The sequence below is a fragment of the Capricornis sumatraensis genome, chromosome 1 (genome assembly GCF_032405125.1).
Source record: "Capricornis sumatraensis isolate serow.1 chromosome 1, serow.2, whole genome shotgun sequence".
In the NCBI taxonomy this organism is placed as follows: Eukaryota; Metazoa; Chordata; class Mammalia; order Artiodactyla; family Bovidae; genus Capricornis; species Capricornis sumatraensis.
This window is the reverse complement of record NC_091069.1, coordinates 101,660,127-101,686,764: the sequence shown is the minus strand read 5'-3', so window position 1 is coordinate 101,686,764 and position 26,638 is coordinate 101,660,127. Positions and strand designations below refer to the sequence as shown.

General features: G+C 43.7%; 1 protein-coding gene across 3 annotated transcripts in view; it reads right to left on the bottom strand.

The window, feature by feature from the left end:
- Positions 1–26,638, bottom strand: part of REV1 (REV1 DNA directed polymerase) — a 54,495-nt gene that overhangs the window by 9,750 nt on the left and 18,107 nt on the right. For 2 of the 3 annotated variants that reach the window (XM_068963674.1, XM_068963692.1), the window contains 8 exons: positions 24,581–24,688; positions 23,048–23,164; positions 18,994–19,102; positions 13,954–14,082; positions 11,540–11,694; positions 8,944–9,063; positions 998–1,218; positions 567–739 (listed from right to left, as the gene is read on the bottom strand). In XM_068963674.1, coding sequence (XP_068819775.1) covers positions 567–739; positions 998–1,218; positions 8,944–9,063; positions 11,540–11,694; positions 13,954–14,082; positions 18,994–19,102; positions 23,048–23,164; positions 24,581–24,688 — 1,132 coding nt within the window. The remainder of the gene's footprint in view (positions 1–566; positions 740–997; positions 1,219–8,943; positions 9,064–11,539; positions 11,695–13,953; positions 14,083–18,993; positions 19,103–23,047; positions 23,165–24,580; positions 24,689–26,638) is intronic. The other variant, XM_068963683.1, reaches the window with a different exon arrangement.

Sequence of the window (26,638 nt, the reverse complement as noted above, 5' to 3'; positions counted from 1 at the left end):
CAATACAGTGTCCTGTAGAGTATAAATGGCACACAAAACTAGGTATTTTCATATTGGCCTTACATATGAGGCCAGATCTTATATCAGTCTTATATTAGTGGCCCTCACATTAAAAAAAATAGGGTTTCAAAGTGCTTTCTACCAATTTCCAGAGATTACCATAATTAATCTTTGCACAAGAAGGAAATCACACCTCCCTAAATGAAGTCAAGTCCTCACTGCAATCATTTTCTGAGTGACTGCACTGATGCTTCCCCACGGGACCTTCCCACCAAGCCCACAAGCACCTCCTTCCTGTCCCTGCACTGAAGGCACGGCCTGCAGACCCCAAGGACAGGACAGCCTGCCCTGTCAGGACACGCCGAGAGGCTGGGGCGACCTGGCCCAGCAGGGCCGCTCCACAGCCGGGGGCTGAGGCCTGGCTCTGCACGACACCTAGGAGCATCAGTGTCTGCAGCTCTTTGGGCACGCTTTTCCTTGTTTTGTTTTTTTTCCCATTTTCCATTCATTACAATTACCTGTAATGAAATATCAATATCTAATGTCCTTTTTATTAATAAGCTTACCTGGTGGTGACGTCACAGATGCCATGGCCTCCATATTTGGCCGTTTCTACAGGGGCCCCCGGCTTCCGCACCATGACTTTGAGAGTCAGGCGTTTACCCTTCATGCCCACAGCTTCAAGGCGCCGCTGAATTTCTTCTGAAAGATTCAGAAGAAAAGCTTCTGCTTCTTTTGGCTACAGAAAGACAAAAAATCCCATGTTATTTTCCTTCGTGCCTAATGGAGCTTCTCAAGTATAGTAACTTCCGATATTTAACATGTGACGATTCACTGCACTGTCTGCTCTGTTTAAGAACATATGTTCTGCCAGCTCTGGGACAGCAAGGGTTTTAAGGCTTCGCTTCAAGTGTCAACAGTCTGTGGTCTAGCTGGGGAGACAGGACTATGTGCAAATGTAAGAAACAGAAGCTAAAACCTGTGAGGAGATCAGTACCTGGGAAAACCTTATTCCATAGTTGATCTCAGCTGAAACAGACTTTCTTTCCTTCTCAGTGCGAACCGGTCTGTCGTCCAAGCCTCGGCAGAACCTGTAAAGCATCTGGCCGGTCTTGGGGCCAAATTCCTTCTGGAGTTTCGCCATGGTCAGGTACTGCAGGTCTCCGCACGTCCTGATCCCCAGAGACATCAGCTTGGACTCCATTGAACGCCCAACTCCTAGGAAAAGGACAGGTCCTTAATTCCACACATAGACTGTTAAAAGCAACGCAGCGACGCAAAGTAACTGCTCATGCACAGACAGCTAGTTTAAGAAACCTCCCTTAAAGTTCTCAAGTGACATCGCTGAAGCATCTCATACATTTAGAATTGTTTTAGTGCAAATCATACTAGTAAAGTTATTTCCAGACACTGCTTCTCAATTTGGACTCCACCTACAGGTGAGCCAGAACTTCTCAAATGGGTATTAGTCAGTTAGTTTTCCAAAAAAAGTGATTTTTATTTATTACTGAGTAATAAAGTTTCTATCTTAGTCACAAAATCAACTAAGTTACACATTGGCTTAAGCCGGTCTACAGCATGACTACATTCTAGGAGGCCCGGGAATGTGAGGGACTCTACCATGATTTCGGCGATGACCACACTTCTCAGTGGCTTCAGCCACGTCTTCTTTGAATGGGAACTAGAACCAGAAGTCATGACAGGCGCATGCCCACATGCTCTCATACCCAACAAGGTGGCACAAGTGATGTGGGATGATGCTTCCTGAGCCAAGTGGCAGTGAGCGGAGGACAGGCAGAAGTCTTCTACAAATGAGGCCTATCTCCCTAGAAAGGCAGTGAGTTCCTGCAGCCAGGCCGGCACCCAGCAGGTCCCCTCGTCACCGTCTGCAAGGTGGGGCCTCATCCGAAGGGTGCTGAACTCTTACGAACATGGTCTCCACATGACGAGGTCAGTGAGTCCCTCAGCGAGGCAGACTGAGGTTCTGGTCTCCTTCAGGGTCCTGGCCCACCCTCCACTACTTCTGGCTCCAGTTCTCTGAGTGGCCTCGTGGGACAAGCAGTCCGTCCAGGTTCTGCCAGGGGAACCTTATAGCCGTTATGCGGACACATGGTGAGGAGGGAGGTGGACAACCGTATAAAAGGTATACAGCCACGGAAGGGGGAGGAGGGACACGTTTAACTCAAGAAAACCTGCCCCTGATGGAGTCAGATGAGAGGCGCTAAGGGCGCTGCATCACGTCTGTGCCACCTTAAAGTTCAAGTCAGAAGAGAGGCCAAGCGCGAACGGCAGGGGCTCAGTCACCACGAGAGGAGGGACACCGCGCACAGAAAGATGAGGGTTTACGTGAGACCCAACTGAGTATCAGGGGAGGCTGCCGTCCCCTTCTCCAGGAGATCTTCCCGACCCAGGGATGGAACCCTCGTCTCCTGCACTCAGGAAGGCTCCTCAGTGATGAGACACCGGCAAGCGCTAAAGAGAGACTGACCGGGCAGCAGCAGACGGCGCGCACGCGCGTGCTGAGGCGCTCCCGTTGTGCCGCCCTCAGCTCCTCTGTCCACGGGACTCTCCAGGCAAGGACACTGGAGTTGCCAGGCCCTCCTCCAGGGGATCTTCCCCACCCAGGGATCGAACCTGCGTCTCTCATGTCTCCTGCATCGGCAGGCGGGTTCTTTACCACTAGTGCCACCTGGGAAATTACTACTGTTTAACAAGATAAACAGCTGCTTCCTTGTAAGAATTCTCAGGAACTTTTACTGCCTAGTCCCCTGTACATATGTGAAACCCGTTTCCAAAGGAACAGCTCGTATTTTAGATGAGTTACCAGCTCAGGGCAGGGATAACAACTGAAAATCTGACATTTTACATACTAACAAGTTCTCAAACCGGTCCAGTAATAAATTTAAGAACTTAAAGTGAGTAGTGTTACATGTAAAAATCTCATGGACAATCCTGGGTGGCCACAGCTGGCCACAGGCTGGTTCTGAAGGAGAGAGGAGCGGTGTGAGAAGGTGGTTTGCGGGAGAAAGTCCATCCTGGCTGTCCCGCTTCCCCCACATCTCATCTGTCTCAGGAAACTCAAGCTGTGCCCAAGGATTCAGCAGGACACATAACCACACACTTGCCCTTCAAAACGTCAAGTCCTTTCGACCATGAAGCAAGCAAAGGTGAAAGGTAAACTCTCTATTTCTGTGTTAAAAAAAAACCCCAAACCCAACAAATAAACCTTACAAAAATGATGCAGTCTGAAGATGGTGCTATGGATGGAAGTGCATCCAGAATCTCAAGATTCCGTTGCTGAAATCCTAATTCCCAGCATCTCAGAACACAACTAAGTGGAGAAAGGTCCCTCAGAAAGGTAACTACAGTAACAGCCCGTCATATACGCGGGCCCTACTCCAGCAACCCTGGTATGCCTGTAAGAAGCGATCAGGACCCAGATGCACAAAGAGAGAACACCACGTTGAGAAGACAGCCACCTACAAGCCCACAGGAGAGACCTCAGAAGAAATCCGACCTGCTGACAATTCAGTTGTAGACTTCTAGTCTCCAAGAGGGAGAAGGCGATGGCACCCCACTCCAGCACTCTTGCCTGGAAAATCCCATGGACGGAGGAGCCTGGTGGGCTGCAGTCCATGGGGTCGCTAAGGGGTGGACACGACTGAGCGACTTCACTTTCACTTTTCACTTTCATGCACTGGAGAAGGAAATGGCAACCCACTCCAGTATTCTTGCCTGGAGAATCCCAGGGACGGGGAGCCTGGTGGGCTGCCGTCTATGGGGTCGCACAGAGTCGGACATGACTGAAGTGACTTAGCAGCAGCAGCAGTCTCCAAGATCTTGAGGGAATAAATATCTGTTGTTTAAGTCATGCAATCTGTGGTATTTTCTTATGGCTGTTTTAGCAAACTAATAGACACAACCAGTATCATAATCTTGAACTCAGATTTCTCATGTACTTTAAATATACTGGTTCCTTCTTATAAAACTGCAATAAGATGTGTTATAAAACTGCTACTCTGTGTTGTCTAATAAGGTAGTTGGCTAGCATGATTTTTATAAGGTTACTCTTCAAATTTAACCTCAAACTGACTGACAAAATGTTGTATTTCACGTTTCTGATACTAACACATTCAGTCACTCAGTCATGTCCGACTCTTTGTGACCCCATGGACTGCAGCACGCCAGGCCTCCCTGCCCACCACCAACTCCTGGAGCTTACTCAAACTCATGTCCATCGAGTCAGTAATGCCATCCAACCATCTCATCCTCTGTCATCCTCTTCTCTTCCCACTTTCAATCTTTCCCAGCATCAGGTTCTCTTCTAGTCAGTTCTTCCCTTCAGGTGGCCAAAGTATTAGAGTTTCAGCTTCAGCATCAGTCCTTCCAGTGAATATTCAGGACTGATTTCCTTTAGGATAGACTGGTTAGATCTCCTTGCAGTCCAAGGGACTCTCAAGAGTCTTCTCCAACACCAGTTCAAAAGCATCAATTCTTTGGCACTCCGCTTTCTTTATAATGCAACTCTCACATCCATACATGACCACTGGAAAAACCATAGCCTTGACTACATGGACTGTTTAGGCAACGTAATGTCTGTTTTTTAATATGCTGTCTAGGTTGATCATGGCTTTTCTTCCATGGAGCGACTGTTTTTTAATTTCATGGCTGCAGTCACCACCTGTAGTGATTCTGGAGTCCAAAAACACAAGGTCTCTCACTGTTTCCCTATTTATTTGCCATGAAGAGATTGGACTGGATGCCATGATATTAGTTTTCTGAATGTTGAGTTTTAAGCCAACTTTTTCACTCTCCTCTTATACTTTCATCAAGAGGCTCTTCAGTTCTTCACTTTCTGCCATAAGGGTGGTGTCATCTGCATATCTGAGGTGATTGATATTTCTCCCAGCAATCTTGACTCCCGTCTGTGCTTCATTTAGCCTGGCGTTTCTCATGATGTACTCTGCGTGTAAGTTAAATAAGCAGAGTGACAATATGCAGCCTTGACATACTCCTTTCCCGATTTGGAACCAGTCTGTTGTTCCATGTCCAATTCTAACTGTTGCTTCTTGACCTGCATATAGGTTTCTCAAGAGGCAGGTCAGGTGGTCTGGTGTTTCCATCTCTTGAAAAATTTTCCATAGTTATGATCCACACAGTCAAAGGCTTTGGCATAGTCAATAAAGCAGAAGTAAACGTTTTTCTGGCACTCTCTTGCTTTCTCAATGATCCAGTGGATGTTGGCAATTTGATCTTTGGTTCCTCTGCCTTTTCTAAAACCAGCTTGAACATCTGGAAGCTCACAGTTCACGAACTATTGAAGCCTGGCTTGGAGAATTTTGAGCATTACTTTACTAGAGGGTGAGATGAGTGCAACTGTGCAGTAGTTTGAGCATTCCCTGACAATGTCTTTCCTTGGGATTGGAATAAAAACTGACCTTTTCCAGTCCTGTGGCCATTGCTGAGTTTTCCAAATTTGCTGGCATGTTGAGTGCAATACTTTCACATCATCTTTTATGATTTGAAATAGCTCAACTGGAATGCCATCACCTCCACTAGCTTTGTTCACAGTCATGCTTCCTAAGGCCCACTTGACTTTGCATTCCAGGATGTCTGGCTCTAGGTGAGTGATCACACCACTGTGATTATCTGGGTCGTGAAGATCTTTTTTGTATAGTTCTTGTGTGTATTCTTGCCACCTCTTCTTAGTATCTTCTGCTTCTGTTAGGTACATACCATTTCTGTCCTTTATCGAGCCCATCTTTGCAAGAAAAGTTCCCTTGGTATCTCTAGTTTTCTTGACGCGATCTCTAATCTTTCCCATTCTGTTGTTTTCCTCTATTTCTTTGCATTGATCGCTGAGGAAGGCTTTCTTATCTCTTCTTGCTATTCTTTGGAACTCTGCATTCAAATTGGTATATCTTCCCTTTTCTCCTTTGCCTTTCATGTCACTTCTTTTCTCAGCTATTTTTAAGGCCTCCTCAGACAACCATTTTGTCCTTTTGCATTTCTTTTTCTTGGGGATGGTCTTGATCCCTGCCTCCTGTACAATGTCATGAACCTCTATCCATAGTTCTTCAGGCACTCTGTCTATCAGATCTAATCCCTTGAATCTAATGTCACTTCCACTGTATAACTGTAAGAGATCTATCTGATGTAGCTCACACCTGAATGGTCTAGTGGTTTTCCCTAACTTTCTTCAATTTAAGTCTGAATTTGGCAATAAGGAGTTCATGATCTGAGCCACAGTCAGCTCCTGGTCTTTTTTTTGCTGACTGTATAGAGCTTCTCCACCTTTGGCTGCAAATAATATAATCAATCCGATTTCAGTGTTGACCATCTGGTGATGTCCACATGTAGAGCCTTCTCTTGTGTTGTTGGAAGAGGGTGTTTGCCATGACCAGTGCGTTGTCTATTTGACCAGACTCTATTTGCCTTTTCCCTGCTTTGTTTTATACTCCAAGGCCAAATTTGCCTGTCACTCCAGGTATTTCTTGACTTCTTACTTTTGCATTTCAGTTCCCTATAATGAAAAGGATGTCTTTTTGGGGTGTTAGTTCTATAAAGTCTGGTAGGTTTTCATAGAACCATTCAACTTCAGCTTCTTCAGCGTTACTGGTTGGGGCATAGACTTGGATTACTGTGATACTGAATGGTTTGCCTTAGAAATGAACAGAGATCATTCTGTCGTTTTTGAGACTGCATCCAAGTACTGCATTTCGGACTCTTCTGTTGACTATGATGGCTACTTCATTTCTTCTAAGGAATCCTTACCCATAGTAGTAGATATAATGGTTATCTAGGTTAAATTCACCCATTCCAGTCCATTTTAGTTCACTGATTCCTAAATGTTGATGTTCACTCTTGTCATCTCCTGTTTGACCACTTCCAATTTGCCTTGATTCATGGACCTAACATTCCAGGTTCCTATGCAATATTGCTCTTTACAGCATCGGACCTCACTTCTATCACCAGTTACATGCGCAGCTGGGTATTATTTTTGCTTTGGCTCCATCCCTTCATTCTTTTTGGAGTTATTTCTCCACTGATCTCCAGTAGCATACTGGGCACCTACCAACCTGGGGAGTTCATCTTTCAGTGTCCTATCTTTTTGCATTTTGACCTGTTTATGGGGTTCTCAGCCATGAAATTAAAAGATGCTTACTCCTTGGAAGAAAAGTTATGACCAACCTAGATAGCATATTCAAAAGCAGAGACATCACTTTGCCAATAAAGGTCTGTCTAGTCAAGGCTATGGTTTTTCCAGTGGTCATGTATGGATGTGAGAGTTGGACTGTGAAGAAAGCTGAGTGCTGAAGAATTGATGCTTTTGAACTGTGGTGTTGCAGAAGACTCTTGAGAGTCCCTTGGACTGCAAGGAGATCCAACCAGTCCATTCTGAAGGAGATCAGCCCTGGGTGTTCTTTGGAAGGAATGATGCTAAAGCTAAAACTCCAGTACTTTAGCCACCTCATGTGAAGAGTTGACTCACTGGAGGGATTGGGGGCAGGAGGAAAAGGGGACGACAGAGGATGAGATGGCTGGATGACATCACCGACTCAATGGACGTTGAGTCTGAGTGAACTCTGGGAGTTGGTGATGGACAGGGAGGCCTAGTGTGCTGCAATTCATGGGGTTGCAAAGAGTCGGACACGACTGAACAACTGAACTGAACTGATGGGGTTCTCAAGGCAAGAATACTGAAATCGTTTGCCATTCCCTTCTCCAGTGGACTATGTTTTGTCAGACCTCTCCACCACGACCCGTCCATCTTGGGTGGCCCGACAAGGCATGGCTTATAGTTTCATTAAGCACATTCTTAGATTTATTTACTAGGGAGTCAAGTGGCTTTAGAACTAACCCATCATAAAATGGTATTTGGGTCCTGTAATAACTTTGGCCTATAACAGATACTTCTTAGGCTTAAGAACATGGATTCAAAAATACCACTGAATCTACTTTTTGATAAACAAACTTTCACTAAAAATATACTGTCTTGAATGTTCCCACCACAAATACACAGGAATTTTGTGAAACTAACACAAGCTGTTTTACTAAAACCGGACGGATTATCTGAAATGGTATCATGGATTACTATAAGCTTCAGAGAAATTTCTTTTTAAAATTTATTTTTTAATTGAAGGATAACTGCTTTACAGAAAGAACTTTCTTAGAAAGAGGCATCACCATAGAAAGCATGTCTAAATATTTAATAAAAGTGAAGTGAATTCCCTAGACACAAAATTTACACCTGTTCAAGGGCCTCAAAGGGCAATGATTTTCCCATTATAGTTGGTTACATTTGATGATTTTTCCATAGAGAAAGAGCTCTACATGCTCGGTCAGCTAGCCACAAAAGAGTAAAATAACTAGCCGTGCTGCCTAGTAGGGGAGAAAGGTATGCCCTTCTAGACATTTTGCTCCTACCTGAGTTAACAGAACATAATAGTTCATTTTAGGTTTTCTTCTTCCTGATATGGTTCAAATATTTTCTTCTTTTAAAACTACTTGCTTACTAGACTCAGAAACATATCGCTAGCTTGGCAGGACAATTTTGTAAACAAGGGAATCAACTGTCAAAACTATCTTGGGCCTATATGTACACTAACTATTTCAGTTATGATTTATTTAAAGGATCAAAAGTCAGTTTCATCATGTTCTTTTAAATATGACTTCTTAGAATTCCTTGACCTTGGTACTTTAGAAATACTTAAATACTTCAAGTAAAACACATGAGCAGCAAAACTAAAATATTATATTAAGGTTCTGATAAATCAATTGCAGGGATATTTACTGTGGTGTTATAAATTTTGTTTACCATGGCACGCAATAAAGATTAAAACAATTAAATTATATTTTGGAAAAGAGATACATTATACATCTATACAAAGCACCAATGAATATTTACAACAAAGAAAAATTTAAAAAAAGCTCTATATTTACCTGGTAGGTTAGTAACTAGCTGACCTCTGATGAAATCGTCCACTTCTTCTGGTTTTAAGTGGTACTGGCCATCTGGTTTCGCTTTTCTAGTTGCCATTCTAGCCAGCAGAATATTAGAACCTATAAAAAATTTTTTTTAAAAAAGAAAGAAGTCATTTAAGAAATAGTCACAATTATTTTCAAAATTTCCTAACAAAGACATCTACAGATAGGTTATCTATCAAGTTTCTAAAAAGAATGAAAATAATCTGCAACTGTGGTAACTGAGTTGCTAAGTCATGTCTGACTCTTTTGCAACCCTATGGACTGCAGCCCTCCAGGCTCCTCTATCCATAGGAGTTTGCAGACAAGAACAGTGGAGTGGGTTGCCATTTCCTTCTCCAGGAGTATCTTCCCAACCCAGGAATCAAACCCACATCTCCTCTACATGCCTCCTGCATTCCAGGTGAATACTGTACCACTGATCCATCAGGGAAACTCAAATATTTAAAGTATGTATTTGTCTGTGCCCAGGTCTTAGATGCAGCATGAGGGACCTTTAGTTGTAGCACACGGGATAGGTTCCTGACCAGGGTCAGAACCCCGGCCTCCTGCTTTGGGAGCACAGGGTCTTGGCCGCTAGACCACCAGGAAGTGGTCATTTTAAGCATAATACAAAACTGGCAGAATTCTGTTCAGTATTACAGATTGTAACCACCATGTTTCCTGGACAGAGGCTTCCTTTTGTTCCCAAACATGGACATTTCAGCATCTCCCACTCAGGTAAAGGAGCAGAGAAAACAATCCTAATCAAAGACTAGAGGTTTATAGGCAGGCAGCCATCAGCAATCAGCTCATTTTACCAAACAATCTTTGTGTTTCTGGCCACACCGTGCAGCTTGCAGGATCTTAGTTCCCCAACCAGGGAGTGAACCGGGCCCATGGCAGTGAACGTTCAGAGTCCTAACCACTGGGCCGCAGGGAAGCCCCTCAATTTACCAACCAGTGGATCCACACCAGGGAGAAATAGGGCCAAAGAAATGCCACTGGACTGGGGGGAGCCCCCAAAACCAGATGTCTCACTATATGGTCAGAATACGGGCACAGAACTGCAGGTATGAGTGTCTTAGAAAAGAAGGCAGACAGACAGGGAGGTCCAAGGTGTGTGAGTGGACACAGACATCAACGCAGGGCAGAGAGAAGGCTACCGGGGCCAGAGAAGGCGTCAGATGGCTGAGAAACATCTCAGTGGGGGGTCAGATGAACTTCTATGTAAATAAAAAAATCTCTACAAACTACAGAAGACTTCTATAAAAGACATATTTTAGTTTCATGGGAAACTTATTTAAAAACAATGTGTTTTCCTAGGGTTAATGTAAAAACATTCATGAAGAGAAAAAGTACTGCAAAGTCACACCAAAATGATAAAAGTGGTGACTTGTGAAGAAAAAGAGGGCTGAGAAGTAGAAACATCATTTGGGACTTTTGTCTTAATTATGTGCTTGAACTGAAAAGAACATATTCATATCATCCCACTTGTAAGTTTAAAATAAATACAATTAAAAACAAAGAATTAACCCTGTGCCTGATAGCTGACTCCAGGAGGCAAGTCCTATCTGCAGGCCACACCCAGGAGCCCCAGGGCAGGCCTGCTGGAAATCGGAGGGATGCTGTTAACCTGCTTTGCATTGGGCGGGCCAAAAAGTCTCTTCAGGGTTTCCTGTTACATCTTATGGAAAAACCCAAACAAACTTTCTGGCCAACCCAGTATTTTCTGGGGCTCATGATGTTCTGACTTCTTAAAAGCCCCGCCTGATGGGGAGCACCTACCCTCCCAGGGCTGGCTCACTCCTGAAGATGGCAAGCCACTTCCGGTTCCTGGGAGCTCGCCTCACACACCCCGCCAGGAGCGCAGCCGCCTAACCACACTCACACAGCGCAGCAGAGGCGCCAGCCGAGGAGCCCCTTCCCTCCCACTCCCGCCTCCAGATCGAGACCTGGTGCTCGCTCAGGTCGCCCTGCGAGGGCCGCACAAGCAATCAAGGTCGTCAGTCAGCAGGGCACCGCGTGTGCTCAGAGAGGGGCAGGCAGGCAAGCCGAGGGCGACGTGGGGGACTCCGGAGCACAGCGCGCGAGAGCCCAGATGACAGGGGCGCACGTGTCAACACTGGTGACTTCCGCAGAGGCAGGAAGACGGGGCCGGCCGAGGGGCCCGGGGAGCTTCAGAGAGTAATCGAGTTCCTACAAGACTCGGCAACACGGAACTCCAAACCCAGCCCCACTGCACGGCTTTAAACACAGCCTCTGTTCACCTGAGAAAAATAAGTGTTGACAAATACTGAATTCAATTCTCCCCATTTTTGAGGGAAAAGAAATATTCCAACTTGTGTTGGACTATAACTCTAAAGATGTTACCAACCATTTACTAACACTTCCAACAGTTTGACCTCAGGCTTCGCCTGTGAGCCACACTAAGTACTGTCTCAGAAGTGGAGGCCTAAACATGAAAGTGATAAAAACAGCACCTAAAAGCTACTCCTAAAGTTAACTGGGGTTCAGTGCTCCGAGAGCGAGGCTCCGACTACACTGAGCAGAACGAGAGTCACCGGCTACTCACCGATCCCCACAGAGGCTGCACATTTAGTCTGGTCCTTAATTTCCATGCGGACAGCGTTCGCAAACTCGTCAGGCGTGAGTCTGGTCTCGGCGAGGATCTCGGTGATGTCTACCAGGGCTTCATCACAGCTGACGGCTTCGATGTTGTGTGTGTAGCTGCCAACACAGAGCAGAGGCGCCGAGGCGCAGCCATGCTTAACACATGCCCGGCCACACAGGCTTCCCACGGCCGCCTTCTCCAGCATTCCCTTAGGAGACTTCAGATGCTGAAAGTGTTAGCATTTTAACTGAACTGGCTCAAGTCACTTAACCTCTAACTGCAAAGTTCATCAGTATTTTTTTCCATATTAACTACCAAAAATACAACAGAAATGATCATTTCAATTTCTCTACACTGAGAACACCTCCATGAACCTTTGAATATCTGGAAAGTATTGAGTCAATTAGAGCTGTCACAACATTTAATTTTAAACATATTCGAACATGTTTTACCACAATCCCTGAGGAAGAGAAAAACCACACAAATCAAGCCGCTGATTGTCTCCTGGACACAAATGCCCAGAATAGAGCAGGACATGACGGCCAGCCAGCCACATGCCCGTCTGGAAGGACACCAGTGGCAGTCTCTTCAGATGGAAACCCTGCGGGCTGTGGTTTCGGCTGTTGCTGTTTTCGGTCAGGACCTACCTACACAGAGCACTGTTTCGGTTCACCAGAGGAAAGGAAGAGGGAGAGAAAAGTTGTTGTGTGGCTCTGATGTTCATTAAATACGTGGACCACAGGCCAGCAGAGGCCTCAGGACGAGCAACAGATCTTCAATAATCCACCTGGTGAAGTACCAGGGGGCCAGCCCTCACCTCTCACCACAACTCACTGCAGGTTGTGAATCAGACTAATTACTATCAACAACCATTTAAGAGATGAGTGGTCTGCCTTGGATTAACTCCAAGGAGCAAACTGTCAGAGCAGACGGTGTCCTGATACGAAAGCTGCCCTGAGGCGGGATGTCCAAAGGTGGCAGGAGAACAACAGGGAATCTCTGGCTCAAAGAACAGCCACAAGGCCACTGAAAACGTCTCCACCGACCCAAACTACATGACAGTGTCTGCGAAGTCCCCGCCCAGCGGTTCAGGCTGCGGGCCAGTCCGGCTCCGTAACCACAGGCGGCAGCACCAGCTCAGACCTGCCTCCAGCCCTCGCGGGCCGCTGCGCCCAACCACAGCCCTGGGAGGACCCAACAAGTGCAGGCTCCACCTGCTCACAGGGCGGCCCCATCTTTGGGGTCTTAGGACAGCTGTGTGAGAACTGGCTTCCCCCAGCCCTAAGTCCACACGCCGACAGCAGAGAGCTTCCCTGGCCCTCGGAGGTCCGCGCTCCGTTAAAGGCAGCCCCCTAAAGGCGGGGCCCGGCTCTGACTCCCCTCCCGCGGGAGTGGCGGCATCGGGTCATCGGCACGTGGCAGATGCTCCGCATCAGGAGGGGAAGCAGTGACGAGAGAGGTGAGCAGCCCCCTCAGAACAGCAGCACAGCCGAAGGGCTGACCGGCGTCCACCCGCACCTCGCCCGTGGCTGTGCCCGCCGCCCTCGGCGGAGCTCAGCAGCTGGGACCGTGACCTTATCTGGCCTTTTACAAAGAAAATATGCTACCTTTAGAGCATACAGGGCTTGCCATATACTTATTTAAAAGTTTGAGTTCTGAATTAACATTAAATATATGTATACTGTAAATATTCAAAAAACAAAATCTCTTTTTCTCAAGCCATCTAATCACCTATCTTGAGACTATGGCCGACCCTTGAACAACAGTGGTATGAACCCTGAGGGATGGCTCATACATGGATTTGTTTCAGTAGTGAATACGAGGAGTGCTACGGAGAAGCCGTGGGTACGGACGGCTGGCTGTGGGCTACACGCAATTCTGCACCTAGTGGAGGACAGCACCCCGCTACCACCAAGTCGTTCGAGGGCCAGCTGTATCACTAAACATTTTTATAAAAGCTAACATTTGGCACGCCTAATGATTTCAGAGGACAAAGGGTTCGAAAGAGTCTCTACTTGTGAACCTATAGTTCTAATTTTCAACAAAACTATAACTCACATTTAATAAAAGAGAATAGCCAGGTTAAAAACGCCCATCTTTCATCTGTCTGGCTCCATGAAGGGAAAACTGGAACCACTGAGCCAGCATCACGTGGCCAGAAGATCGGACCCCTAGCAGCACCGTTGAGCAGCTCAGGCCCAGCCACACAGAAGTGTCCCGTGGCCTGAGTCTCGCCCTGGAGGTGCTTCCGGAAGGAGGGGGCCGGATGCTAGGGGGCGGAAGAGTGGGCTTCCAACAGGCCTGAGGCAGCTGGTCCCTCCTCAGTATTAGGCATGAGCAGTCAAGGGACGGGAGAGTGAGCATGGGGCACACACCTGGCCAGCGTCTCGTACATCGTCCGTGCAACCTCTTTATACGCATGGAAGTCGTAAGGGACCGCCTGGAGACTGGGACAGAGCTGTTTGGCTTGCCCGAAAAACATTCCATTCCTAATGCCAACTTGTCTAGAGAGAGAACAGAATACAGAGGAGGTTAGACCTGGAATGTCTAAAAGCCAAATCAACTATCAAATATTGCTATCTCCCCAAGCCATCTACACATGAGTTTCGTTTAACTCCCCTCTCAGGAGAGGTAAAAACCAGGCAGTGAGAAAGCTTACAGGTTTGTTTCCCCACAAAGGAGAATCCCACAACTGTCAGATAAGTGTAAGTGACACAGCAGACATGCCCAAACGTGTTATTCAAAGACATCTCCTGGGCCTTGTACCTCTGACCCTCTGCAGACGCCAGAGCATCCCCTGGCAGCAATGTCACAACCAACACAGAGCAGGACCGTGCTATGGAGGTCTGCTGCCCCAGAAGAGGGCCTGGCTCAGCCACAGTTCATCCCCCAAAGACAGAGAGCCACACAGAACGGTGAGTGCTGCGCGACAGACAGACAGGATGCACTCGCCCTGTCACCACCCGGCTCCCCCACGCCCGGCTCCAAGCGCCTGCGTGGGTTCCACGCGGCTGAGATGCCAGCGGTGGTGGCCACGGCGGGACGTCACTCTGGAAGGAGCCAGGGGTCTGCAACTCTGAGAGGCCTGACTGAAAACGGAGCATCTCAAGTCTACGTGTCTCTGTGCCCCATATCGCCTTTGATATTCAGGGCATTCAGCACAAAACTAACTATGGGATCACACACAATGAGTGAAGCTCCATGTCACTACTCTGCAATGAATCAAGAAAAAAGTCTTACAGTAAAAACACAAGCAGACACCAAGAAGCAGTGCTTCCCGAGATTACATGCTTCCAGATAAACGCATCACATGGTTACTTCACGTTCCACTCAGTAAACACGCACTCACTCAGTACTCAGTACTTAGTACACAGGTGTCCCTATTTTTAAGAAACATGGTTTTCAATATGCAGAGGCCTCAGCTCCCTGACCATCCCAGACCACCAGTGAGCACCAAGGAGGAAAAGAATCCTCCACGCTACTGAGATAAAATGGTACATTTTTAAAATGTATATAAAACAGTAATGGATGATCAGACTGCAAAGCCCAGAGAAGATGAGAAACATCTAATAGGAGGGGAAAACGACAGGAAAGGAAGAGGTTGCTAACAAATCACAGTAAAGAAAACAATGCTCTCACTCATTTAACAAAAATCAATGTCTCAGGCGCCATGTGACGCATGGGCAGAAGACAGGGAACAAAGCAGACCCTGTGGCGTCCACCAGGATGACCCGCACAGGCGGGGGGACGGGCTCCAGCCCATGGGCCTCACTGTGAGGCAGGGGAGTGCCTGCATCACAGTCTACAAGGCCACAGAGAAGTACACAAATGGTTTAAAACATGACATGCAGGTTCAACATGTAAAAGCTAAACTTACCAATTAAAGGAATGTGTTACATAATTCCTGTGAGTACTATATTCTTATATTTACCATACTTTCATTTTCAAATTTTTGACCTTCACAAAAAATTTCACAGGCATATTACTTAGAAAAATATAATAAATCAACTTAACATACTCAGGTGTACCAATATCCCAGAAAGAAATGCTTGGGGATCACTAGACACTGTAAGGAAGTTACGACCAAAAAAGGAAAAACCTAAGAGGCCTCCCACAACTAAGAGAAGTGAAACACTCCTAGTCGGTGGTTGGGAAAGGAGGCTTGTTTCACATAAAACAAATGAAGCAGGACTTCCCTGACGGTCCAGTGGTTCGGATTCAGCGCTCTCACTGCCAAGGGCCTGGGTTCAACCCCTGGTTGGGTAACTAAGATCCCACAAGCCATGCAGCGTGGTCAGAAATAATAATAATAAACAGGTAAAGACAATTACAAAACAGTCTGCAGTGATTTCACTATGATGACATCTACGCCCATCAACTGACACGGCGAGCAGGGCCAGCCGGCAGGGCTGCGCAGGCGCTCGCGGCCGGCCTACAGGGAGAGCGGCGTACACCTTCCTCTCTGCGCTGCGCGCTCACACAAGCGTCCTTGGTGCCGCAGTAGACAATGTTAAAAACTCAACCATCAACTCACTGTCATTGCCAATTCAATATTCTGAAGGACAGCCACATCACAAATTCAGGATTGTAAAGAGTGAAAACTGAGGTTTAGAAATTATCTGCTTCTTAAAATCGATAATTGTAGGATATTCGCATATCATTACCTATCCATCCACATATCTGCCTTCTAACTCAGTTGTGGATAAAGCTATTACGAGTTCTCTATGGTGCTTTAGTCACTAAGTGGTGTCCAACTCTTGAGACCCCATGGACTACAGCCTGCCAGGTTCTCTACAGTAAATATAAGTAAAGATAACAGGCATGCAAATCCTGACTTGTGGGATTAGATTCTACCTTCCTATGGCTTCCATGGTCACTTTCCACACTTAGCTGACCCATCATTATTATAAAGTCCATGTCTACTGAAAACTCTCCAGTGCCTAAAACTGGGATGACCGTCCCTACAACCTAGTCTCCAGTCCAAGCCCAGAAACATTTCTCTGATGCAACTCTGAATATATTCATTAAAAAAAACTCACTGAAGGAAAATATAACTGTTAGATAACCTTAAAAAATAGGGTAGCCAAGAGACCCTCATTAGGGGTAGCCTAGAAAATGAAAAGTTACAATTAAAGGACCAAAACCCAACTGTTGTAGGTTTCATGTTTTTCTTTCCCCCCAACTTACACTCAAATTCATTTTCACCACTTTTCGCATCTCCTTAAAACAAACATTTGCCATCTAAGTGACACTTAAATGGCTTGCTGCACAGCATTTGGCCTTCATATATCATCACTCCAATTATTCTCAACATATTCAGCTTGACAATCGCCATCTGTGGTACAATACAAATGCCCTATCCAAACACCAACAGAGGCCTGGAGTCCAAAACCTCCAGGAGCTGGCAACACTCCTGACTCTGGGGTGACCTTGGCACTCACTCCCCAACCAGCATCCAGCAGGGGACGCAGGACACGGGCAGCACAGGAAGGCGGCTTTCACATCACCGACAGCCAAGCCCAGAGACTGGGCAAGCATTCCTCACAGCTTCGCTACACGACGCCCGGTCCCCAGAAGCATGCCGTCTGTCACCACCCCGAAACTCAGCAGGGGGAGGAGACTAGCCCACTGCACACAGCACAGAATCAGCTCTAAACTTCCTGCACCAATGAAAACACAGTAATATACAATGCATTCAGATCTAATTATCTTTTTCATTAAAGAAAGTTTCAATTCCTTGGTGACATTATCAACCAAAAAATAAAGAAGATTAAAACATAATTCTGTTACTGAGAAAAGCAAAGTCAGTCTGGGAGTAAAAGCTTGACGTGTCATAAAGGATTTGAATATAATCCTTTTTTCTTAAATATCCTTTTAATAAAATAATTGATTTTAAGCAAACTATTCTGGTTAGATGATGATGTATCAAGATCCTTTTTTGATCAGATGAGACTTGCTTGAGTAACTCCAACTTTAAATCAAGAAAACTGTTATATATATCAAGTCGTTGTTATATACTATTAATGTTACATGTCAATTATATCTCATTTTTTAAAAAGTATGAATGACAAAACCATTAAGACACTACCAAACAAAAAAAGGACTAAAAGCTGTATCCGCTGTGACTCCAGCCTGCTGCTGTAACTGGTGAATGCTTCCACACTGGCCAGTGACGTGCAAACAAACGCTCTGCTGCTGCTGTTCAGTCGCTCAGTCGTGTCCGACTTGTCGTGACCCCGGGAGCCATGACTCACAAGGCTCCCCCGCCCCTCGGCACCTCCTGGAGCTTGCCCAAGCTCGTGTCCCTTGAGTCGGTGACGCCACCCAGCCACCTCACCCTCTGCCACCCTTTTTCTGTCTTCAGCTTTCTCTCCCAGCCTGAGGGTCTTTTCCAATGATTCACCTGCTCCCATCAGGTGGCCAAAGTACTGGAGCTTCAGCTTCAGCATCAGTCCTTCCGAAGAGTATTTTGGATTGATTTTCTTTAAGACTGACTAGTTTGCTCTCTGTGCAGTCCAAGGGACTCTCAAGAGCCTTCTCCAGTTTGGAAGCATCGATTCTCTGGCGCTCAGCCTTCTTTATAGTCCAACTCTCACATCCATAAACATCTAGTGGGAAGTCCACAGCCTTAACTATGCGAGTCTTTGTCAGCAAAGTGATGGCTTTGCTTTTTAACACACAGTCTAAATGCTTGCTGTGTTATAAAGTGTCTGTGTTCACTTAACAAGGAAGAAAAAAATAATGAATGCTCTTTTAATTAATCACTTAATCATTACTCCATTTTTACAACCCGAATAATCGATTTCTAAAAACATCTTTCTAAACTATGAGGAACATGTGATATGTGCGTTTCCCCTGGAGCTGACACAGCTGGCTGTAATCGGGGTTCGCTGGCAGGCTGGCAGCACTGCAGCTTGAAGTGAGTGGGTGACCAGGCATGCCAGGGCGGAACTGCTGCGCTGTGACCTAACAGGCAATCAAGTTTTAGCATAACTTAAAAAAATACTGAGTACCAGGTTTAAATAACAAGGGATTTTTCCTGGCAGAAAGAAATAACAATCAGAGCAGATGACCCTAAGGCCCTCTTCCACCCAAAAATATATAATTCTTTAATCTTATGCTTCCAAAGACGACGACTGAAAAATGACAATGTTCAGCTTCTTTTGGTTTTCATCACAGAACCTACTGCTTCAGCAGAACACTAAAGTATTTATTTAAAGTTACCAAGCATTTTTGAAGGCAAAAAAAAAACAAGGAAACGGAAGGGATTAAGGTTAGAAAGACTTCTTTCCATATTTGTTGCATTTAAGTCACAGGCTTGACTAACCCATCTAAATCCACTTCAAAAGATTATATAAGAAATGAAGTAACTTAATTATTCATTAAGCATTACAACATCTTTAATGCCTACATACCTGGCTTCATAACTACAAGATGCGATTTCAGCCTTTGACAAAACAGAATCAATTCCATTTATCTGTGCAGAATCTTGACTCTCCCACGTTGACAGATCTGGTATTTCTGCTTCAAAAATAAAATTGAATGATATGTTAAAAACTGATTTTCCTTAACTTTCATTCAATAAGTTTGTTTACCATTCATTTCATATACAAACGTTCAATAAATTCCAAATAAACTGACATTTACCCCCTAATTATTTAACAAAAGAAAATCTAAAACTCTAAAATAAGCTTACTTCCAGTATATCCTTTACCAGCAATCAAGAACTTATCACAATACATACAGTTCTATCTTAAGAACAGTTTGAAGAGACATATACCAAAGGATAAATATAAACCATCCCTTTAGGTCTCTGGAGAAGCACAAGAATAATGAACCCCCTCCTACAGCCGCAAAAGGATGACACAGCTCTCCCAACTTCCAGCTTCACACAAGAACACCAAAGCACACAGTCCAGACAGCATACAATCTGAGCTATGATTTCTGATACAGCACGTCCTGTGATATGACCAGCAAGTGAGAAATGGATTAAAACACAACTTCAGTTACGTCTCTTGGGACACCACCAAATTCCCAAAAAGAATATGCTCTAAAAAAATCTATTCTCATAGTTGTACTCTTCTGAACAAAAAATACCATGAGTCAGTAAAATAAGACTGAGTGCTTGGGCTAATTCCAGACAAACACCGAGAGCACAATGTTAACAGCACATCACTAACAAGCTCAGGATCTCGTTTCTATTTATTTCAGAGACATAACATTCCATGAAAAACCAGCCAAGTGAAAAGCACTGCCAGGTAAACAAAGGTTTACAAACAACTCCTCCTGGTCTGACTTCAGTGATCAACACATTTCACCCAACTATGCAACACAGACAAGCAAGTCTGGGTTCCAGCACCCACATACATGAAGCATAAATGCAAATCAAAGTCTGAGGGCTGGCATATTCATGGGGTCAAATTCCACTTGCATCCAAATCAAAATCAGCACAGCACACAATCTGAGCCATGATTACCGATACAGCATGACTAACATATGCTATACTAGGGCAAATTAAAGACAGAATGCAGAGCAGTTGACCCAGTGTCCTGAAGGGGTTTAGAAGGCTAAACATCAGCTTTAATAGTCCATTATTCTAAGCTGAAGATCTGTAAGGATTTCAGGGTTGTTAGTATGACAGTTTAATAGTAGCTGCTGCTAACCCAAAAAAGAAGAGCTGAAGCCTGAACAGCCACAACCAGCTGCCTTTCAAAGCAGCACCCATGAGTTATGCCTTAAGAGCTGGGGAGTCAGGGGACTTCTATTCGAAGGGCTAATTAACCCACCTAAGGGAAAAGTGACGCTGCTGGTGAGAACACTGTCCGTGGTCCCTGCTCCCAGCAGCCTGCCTGGGGAGCCTTGCAAAATTCTCTGCTCTGGGTGGACTGACCCAGTCCACAGTGCAGCAGGGCATAATGCCTCCATGAGCGGAGTGAGCTGCTTCATGGGAGGTTCGGGAGAAATGCAGGGACACACTGGAGGGCAAAGGAGAAGGCTGCTCGTCAAATCCTGACAAACCAGATGGGCACATGGAGTATGTGCAGGGACAGCTGGAGAAATCAGAGGACCCACACCTGTGAAAAAGAAACCGCTGAGAATAAATCTATGCTAATACAATTTAAAACTTTGGTCGCTCTTTAGAATGAATGCTGAAGTTGCTGAAGGGATAGGGAACACCTGCCTTCTGGAATCTGGGAAGGAAGAATTTCCAAATTCGAGATGGTCAGCGAAAAGGCTCACTGCTGAGTATGGCTCAGGAGCAGCTGCAAAGCAGCCAGGGGTGGAGCGCCTTCACGCTGGTCTGATCAGACAGAGTCCCTGAATATAGCAAGTAAGAGACTGAGGTCCTATAAAAGGCTAATGATGCTGTTGGTTCTAATACCTTGCCTAGATGTATAAAATAAAACATTAGAACTGAATTTTTTCAAGTTATGGTACAGAAGGCAAAGATTCTAATTCCTAAACTGATCCTCAATGTTTTAAAATTTGGTGTCATATCTAATTATAGGACCCAGGGAAAGAAAGATCAAAGAACAACAAGGAAAGAGGAACAGAAGCACTGGAAAAACAAGTTCCAGGTGTGAGCTTAACTGCAACCAAACTGTAACAAAGGACATCTATTCACATTATATGCAGCAAATATTGTTAAGACACTAACAGGTCAAAAGTTTAGGACACACGTAAAAGTGAATGATGTCAAGTCAGAGAGAGTATAAAATGTAAAGTACCGTATTCTCTTTTTCTAGTGACAGGAAAATCTAGTTTTGACAGTTTTCAATGGCAAGTGCAACAACAATACTTCTAATATTTACCTTCTGGTTTACCACTCATACTTAAAGAGCCAGAGAGAATGTGAGCTATACAAGCTTATGAAAATCCAGCAGCTACACAGAGGAAGACAATTAAGTTATTACCAAGGTCAGAATTCTGCTTACAAACTGCTTATGGTCAGATCATTGGTGACAGGAGGAAAGACCTGAGAGGACCAGCTCTCCACTCTGAGGAAGGCTGCTTGCCAAGACCAAACCTCCGGACGTACACTGAGTAACAGGGGCAGACACAAGATTCTACCCACAGGAGCAGCTCTGAGCATCGGGGTACCAAGAGATGCTATGAGCAGTGTGCACAGATGTCTTCCCTGTTTTAAAGCTCATTCAGAATTTCTTGAGTGCCCAGCGTGATGAGTGCCGTGCATTCTCTTAAGCTACCTGTTTACCAGAATGTTAGATTTCATTTTTAATACCACACAGAAAAGACAAAAAGGAAAACCAACCTACCACAAAACCAAGCTACCAATACTTCAACTACCCATCTCATCAAATATCACAATACAACTAACTCTCAACAAGTTCAGAATGCCAACGTGAAATTCTACTCACTTCACACGAAACACTAGAATCTCAAAAACTCTCTTATTTAATGACCAGGAAAAGTTTCAGCAAATCTGGAGAATCCAAGTACACATGAAGCATCAGAACGTAGCTGTAATTATTCTCTTTTGTCTCCATGGCATGTAAACAGATGATCACAACCAGCAAGAAAAATTAATCCCAAGAAGGTCCTCCAAGACATCTACTGGCGTTCCTTTCACCTTAATTTCATCAAGGTCATTTCTAAAAGAAGCCCCAATTTTTGTAACTGAAAACTAAGAACCGGAAATAACTGGGACGTAATTTAACTACTTCCAGACTACTACATATCTAATCTCTATTTGCTGATTAACACTTTTCTGAAAAATTAATTTAAAAAAATTGTATTTGCAGACATCCATGAGAAAACTGACCAATGTCAAATAATTACTTAGTAATTACTAAGCAAACATTTCTCAGGGAAAACTGTGGGGTGGGGGAGGGAGGAGGAGGGGAGAGAAATGAAAATCTTAACAGTACTGTGATTAGTGTAATTTATTTAATTTTTGCTTATTAACAGCCAAAATTTAAAAGCCAAAGAGGCAAGAAAAGAGTTTCTCATATGAAACAGGTACCACAAAGATGTGGGGGGTGACTGCTGGCATTTATCTTCTCACTCCAGTAAACCAAACCCTGAGCTGCTCTTCAGTCCACTGATGCGTACACGTCTTCAGAAAACAAACTTCAGGCTCCTTACTGGGATCAGAGCCCAAAACAACAGGTAATTAGTTAACCTCTAGACCTTTCAAGTCTAGAGGTTCCTACAAAATGATGTCCATGATTTTCCTCCCCAAACTAAATCTATACAAAGCAAGCTAATCATGCCTTTTAAACATTCTTCACTCTCCTTCCCAGGACAATTCAACAAAGCCTAACTATAAAGCACTCATTTGTGTTATGTTCAGATTTTGCTTTCATATGTGAGACTGACACCCTTAAAACCCTTGAATGAAGAAGCTAATTGTTTCAACTCTGCTTTTATTTCTGTAACAACAGAACCAAAGCAAAATGCAGAAGTCTTCAACAGGTGCACGAGGACTTCACAGCCTGCTATCTGTACCTGCTTTGCCTCTCAGGATCTTATTCTGATAATACTGCCACTCCAACTGGGGGTTAGCGCCCGGACGCAGAGGGGCCCTGCCGGTGCCCCTGTTACTTGTAACAGCCACTGGTTTTCCTGTAAGAAGAGTACAGTTAGTTTTAAATCTAAGTACAGGAACGTTAACAACACTAAAAAACATGTAATGGAAAATTTTTCAAAAGACATAAAAAAATAGCTTTATTCAGGCATTAGTCCCTAATGGAGCCAGGAGCTTTAAAGTTTATCAACTGCTATGCAAAAGTCATCTAAGTATCTCTGTACCCCCCCAAAGTAAACTATTCATGACAATTTTGATGCATTTATTCAACTTAAAAGCAACACTATCATAGCTTCTCGTTGTCTCTCTGGTTTCTTAAAGTAGAAAACAGGCAACACAGAACCTCAGTTCAGAGTGGCAGGGTGAGGAGAGAAAGAAAAACTGTATCTAGGCTTTTCATAATTCTGATATCAAAAAAGTAAGGTAACATCTAATCTTTATTTTTACAGCAAGAAATAAACTAATCAAATATATATGCAGAGGAATCACAACCTGACCTACTACACAATCAAAAGTGAGTATATAAAGTCATGAAATTTTTGGTTTAGTTACAAAATCTTTCACACACCATCTCCTTGTATGCATATGTGTCAGAAGACAGCTCTAACTATAAACCATCAGCATGGATAATTCATGGGTTTTTTTTGCGTGTGTGTGTATAAAAATATATTTCACTAAATGCATTTGTAGTGAGGACAAAGAAAAAAATGCATCAAAAAGCCACTCATGGGCTAAAATCAACTCTTTACGATCTGAACACCCCTATCAGAGCTGAAGCAGCAACTACTTGTGATAAAAATAAAGCCCTATTATTATTCCCAGAAGCTTCTGTGCTTCCCTTAGAGGAAAAATACTCATTCTTGGAAGAAAAGGCTAATAGTTATCTCTTTCAGATCTAAACTTCTGAAAAATCCAGAATAAATATTTCCAAAAGTATTCACAGGTCACAAACACCTAAAATTTCCATTAAAACAAAGACTGCACAAAGGACAACATATTTTAACAATGTTCAATAATACAAAATTATTCTACAACCAAAAACTTAGAATGCCCCCAACAGAAGGATAGTTAAATGATTCATTCAAGAGAAAGTATAGTGACCCAAGTTGCAAAGACATATGCTGCCATAAAATTTCCATTTATTGACAAAAAATAATAAATATAGATAAAAACATAGAAAATGCCTAAAGCAGGTCCCTAATCTTAGATGATAGCTCCTTCAACTGAAGAGGAGTATTCTTCCCTAAAGGCCTGATCTCTACAGGGAGGAAAAATTTTTTTTCTAATTTCCTTCAATCTTTGTTAATTATGGAGTCCAGAAAAATTGGAAGCAGTAACTGATTTTGCCAAGGAAAATCAGAATAAACATTTCTTAAAGAGTATTTTGTGATCCCTTAGAATATATATTTGTAACAATATATCAATTTTCTTAATACATAAACAAGAATACAGACCTTTGAGATCTGGTCTATTTCGTATACCCACTGATACAAAGAAGCAATCCATATCAACATGCATTATACAGCTCTGATGTCTGGGTGAACTCAATACTGACATATTTCCTAGAAGGAAAAAAAGAACGTTCAAACCCCAAACTAATCAATACTTAAAAAAAATCAGGTCTAGTTAACTTTAGAAATTATATTCTCAAATGCTTACAAACAGAATGAAGTTTTAAAAAAATACAGATTCTATAATAGATTATTTATATCACCTCAAGAGAAATCAAAGTTCAGTTTCTTTGGCTCTAAAAATAATCCAGAGACACAATTTAAAATCAGCCATGGAGACATCATGTCTAGTCTACATTCTGACAAATCTCTCAATCTGTCTAAATGCTTATCTCAAAGTTATTTCTGTGTGCTGAATGGTATATAAAAATGTATAAAGGTGTGTTCAGACACTTAGTCCCAGGGAGCTAAGTAACATTAGAGGACCACTACTCCATGTGGTAACAACATTCCTTGACGGGATAGCCATAAACACTACTACTGTTGTCCAGTGCCTGGAAGTAGGGGTCAGGCATTGCTTTAAGAGGTTTACATGTATTAATTTAAATCTTCACAACAACACTATGAAAGAGGTAATAAGCTTATTATCCCCATTTTGCAGACTAATCACTTCAGTCACACAGCCAGTAGGAGGCTGAGCTGGTATTTAATCCCAGGGCGTCTGATTTCAGAGCCCACAGGCCACCACCCTTATAAAAAGCGATGATCTCACAAAGGAATTTTCCTCTGATAGATTTAAGAACAACAGTACTGAGGTTAGTCTTCCTAACAGGATTCTAAGAACTTACAGTTACTACCCAAAAGGTTGAGACAACTCTATTTACCGGACTGTGACTATGAGCACCTTTCCCTTGTTCCCACTAAGGGCATAGCGCTGGGTCCTGCTCCTACCACCTCCTGGACCATCACTCGTCAGCCAACAGGAGACAGACGGAGAGGGAACTCGCACGCTGCTTCCTGAGAATGGCGCAGCCAGGCTACACGCCACTACCTGACTCCAAAGCCATGGGCTTCCCTGCTGCTCTCCCTGTTACCTCAGAAATAACTTATAGATCTTAACTATAATCCTGCTGTATAAAACTATTATATAAACATAATGTAAACAACTCAAAATAATGGTTTTAAAGATTCAAGTCATATGGAAGGCATATACGAAATGCCCACTGAATGCTTTCATACAATATAAAAATCTCTCATCTTGGAAAATTCCCACTCATGGAAATGATTCATAATTACTCTTTGAAGCTTTCTAAATTAAATGACCTTTAGGTAACAAGACCAAGGCATGATATAAGGAAAATCTAATACCTATAACCATTATTTTGAACTATTTTATAAATAACAAAAAGCATTTGGAATAACTAAACACAGCGAAACATAACAAGAAATCCACATGTAGAGGCTCTACCAGTCTGGGAGATGTGAGCTTCTCTGTGCACCTGTTTCCACAGCTATAACCCGAAGGGTAATAGCAGCTCATCTTCAGGGAGGAACCATGTGAGCCACAAAAAGCAACGAAAGCCTCAAACTAGATACCAATTTATACTGACAGGCACACAAATACAGCCTGCTATTGTTGGGTTTGTTTTTGATGACAAGAGAAATACTGAAATACAAAATACAATTAGCCAATCTACTTATGTGAAAATACTTAACCTCACTAAAAGTGTACCACTATAATTACAATAGCTATTATGTCAAAGTTAACTTAATGACTTAAAAATCATTATGACGCAAGCTTTTAGAAATTAACAGTTACTCTTACCAAACCATTTTTACAGGAGATTAAGCACTGCATATAAACTATGCTATATTTTACAGTTCAAAATGTCAACTGATAAAGTCTACAGGAAGAATGAATGCTCAGAACCCCAACCTTGGGCCTACTCAAATTACTTAAAAGATTTTCAGTGAGCCACACTCAAAACTAGTTTTGTAAAAAAATACTTTAGTAAGAAAGCTTTTTATCATCTGTTCTACTTACTGTTACTTACATACCCC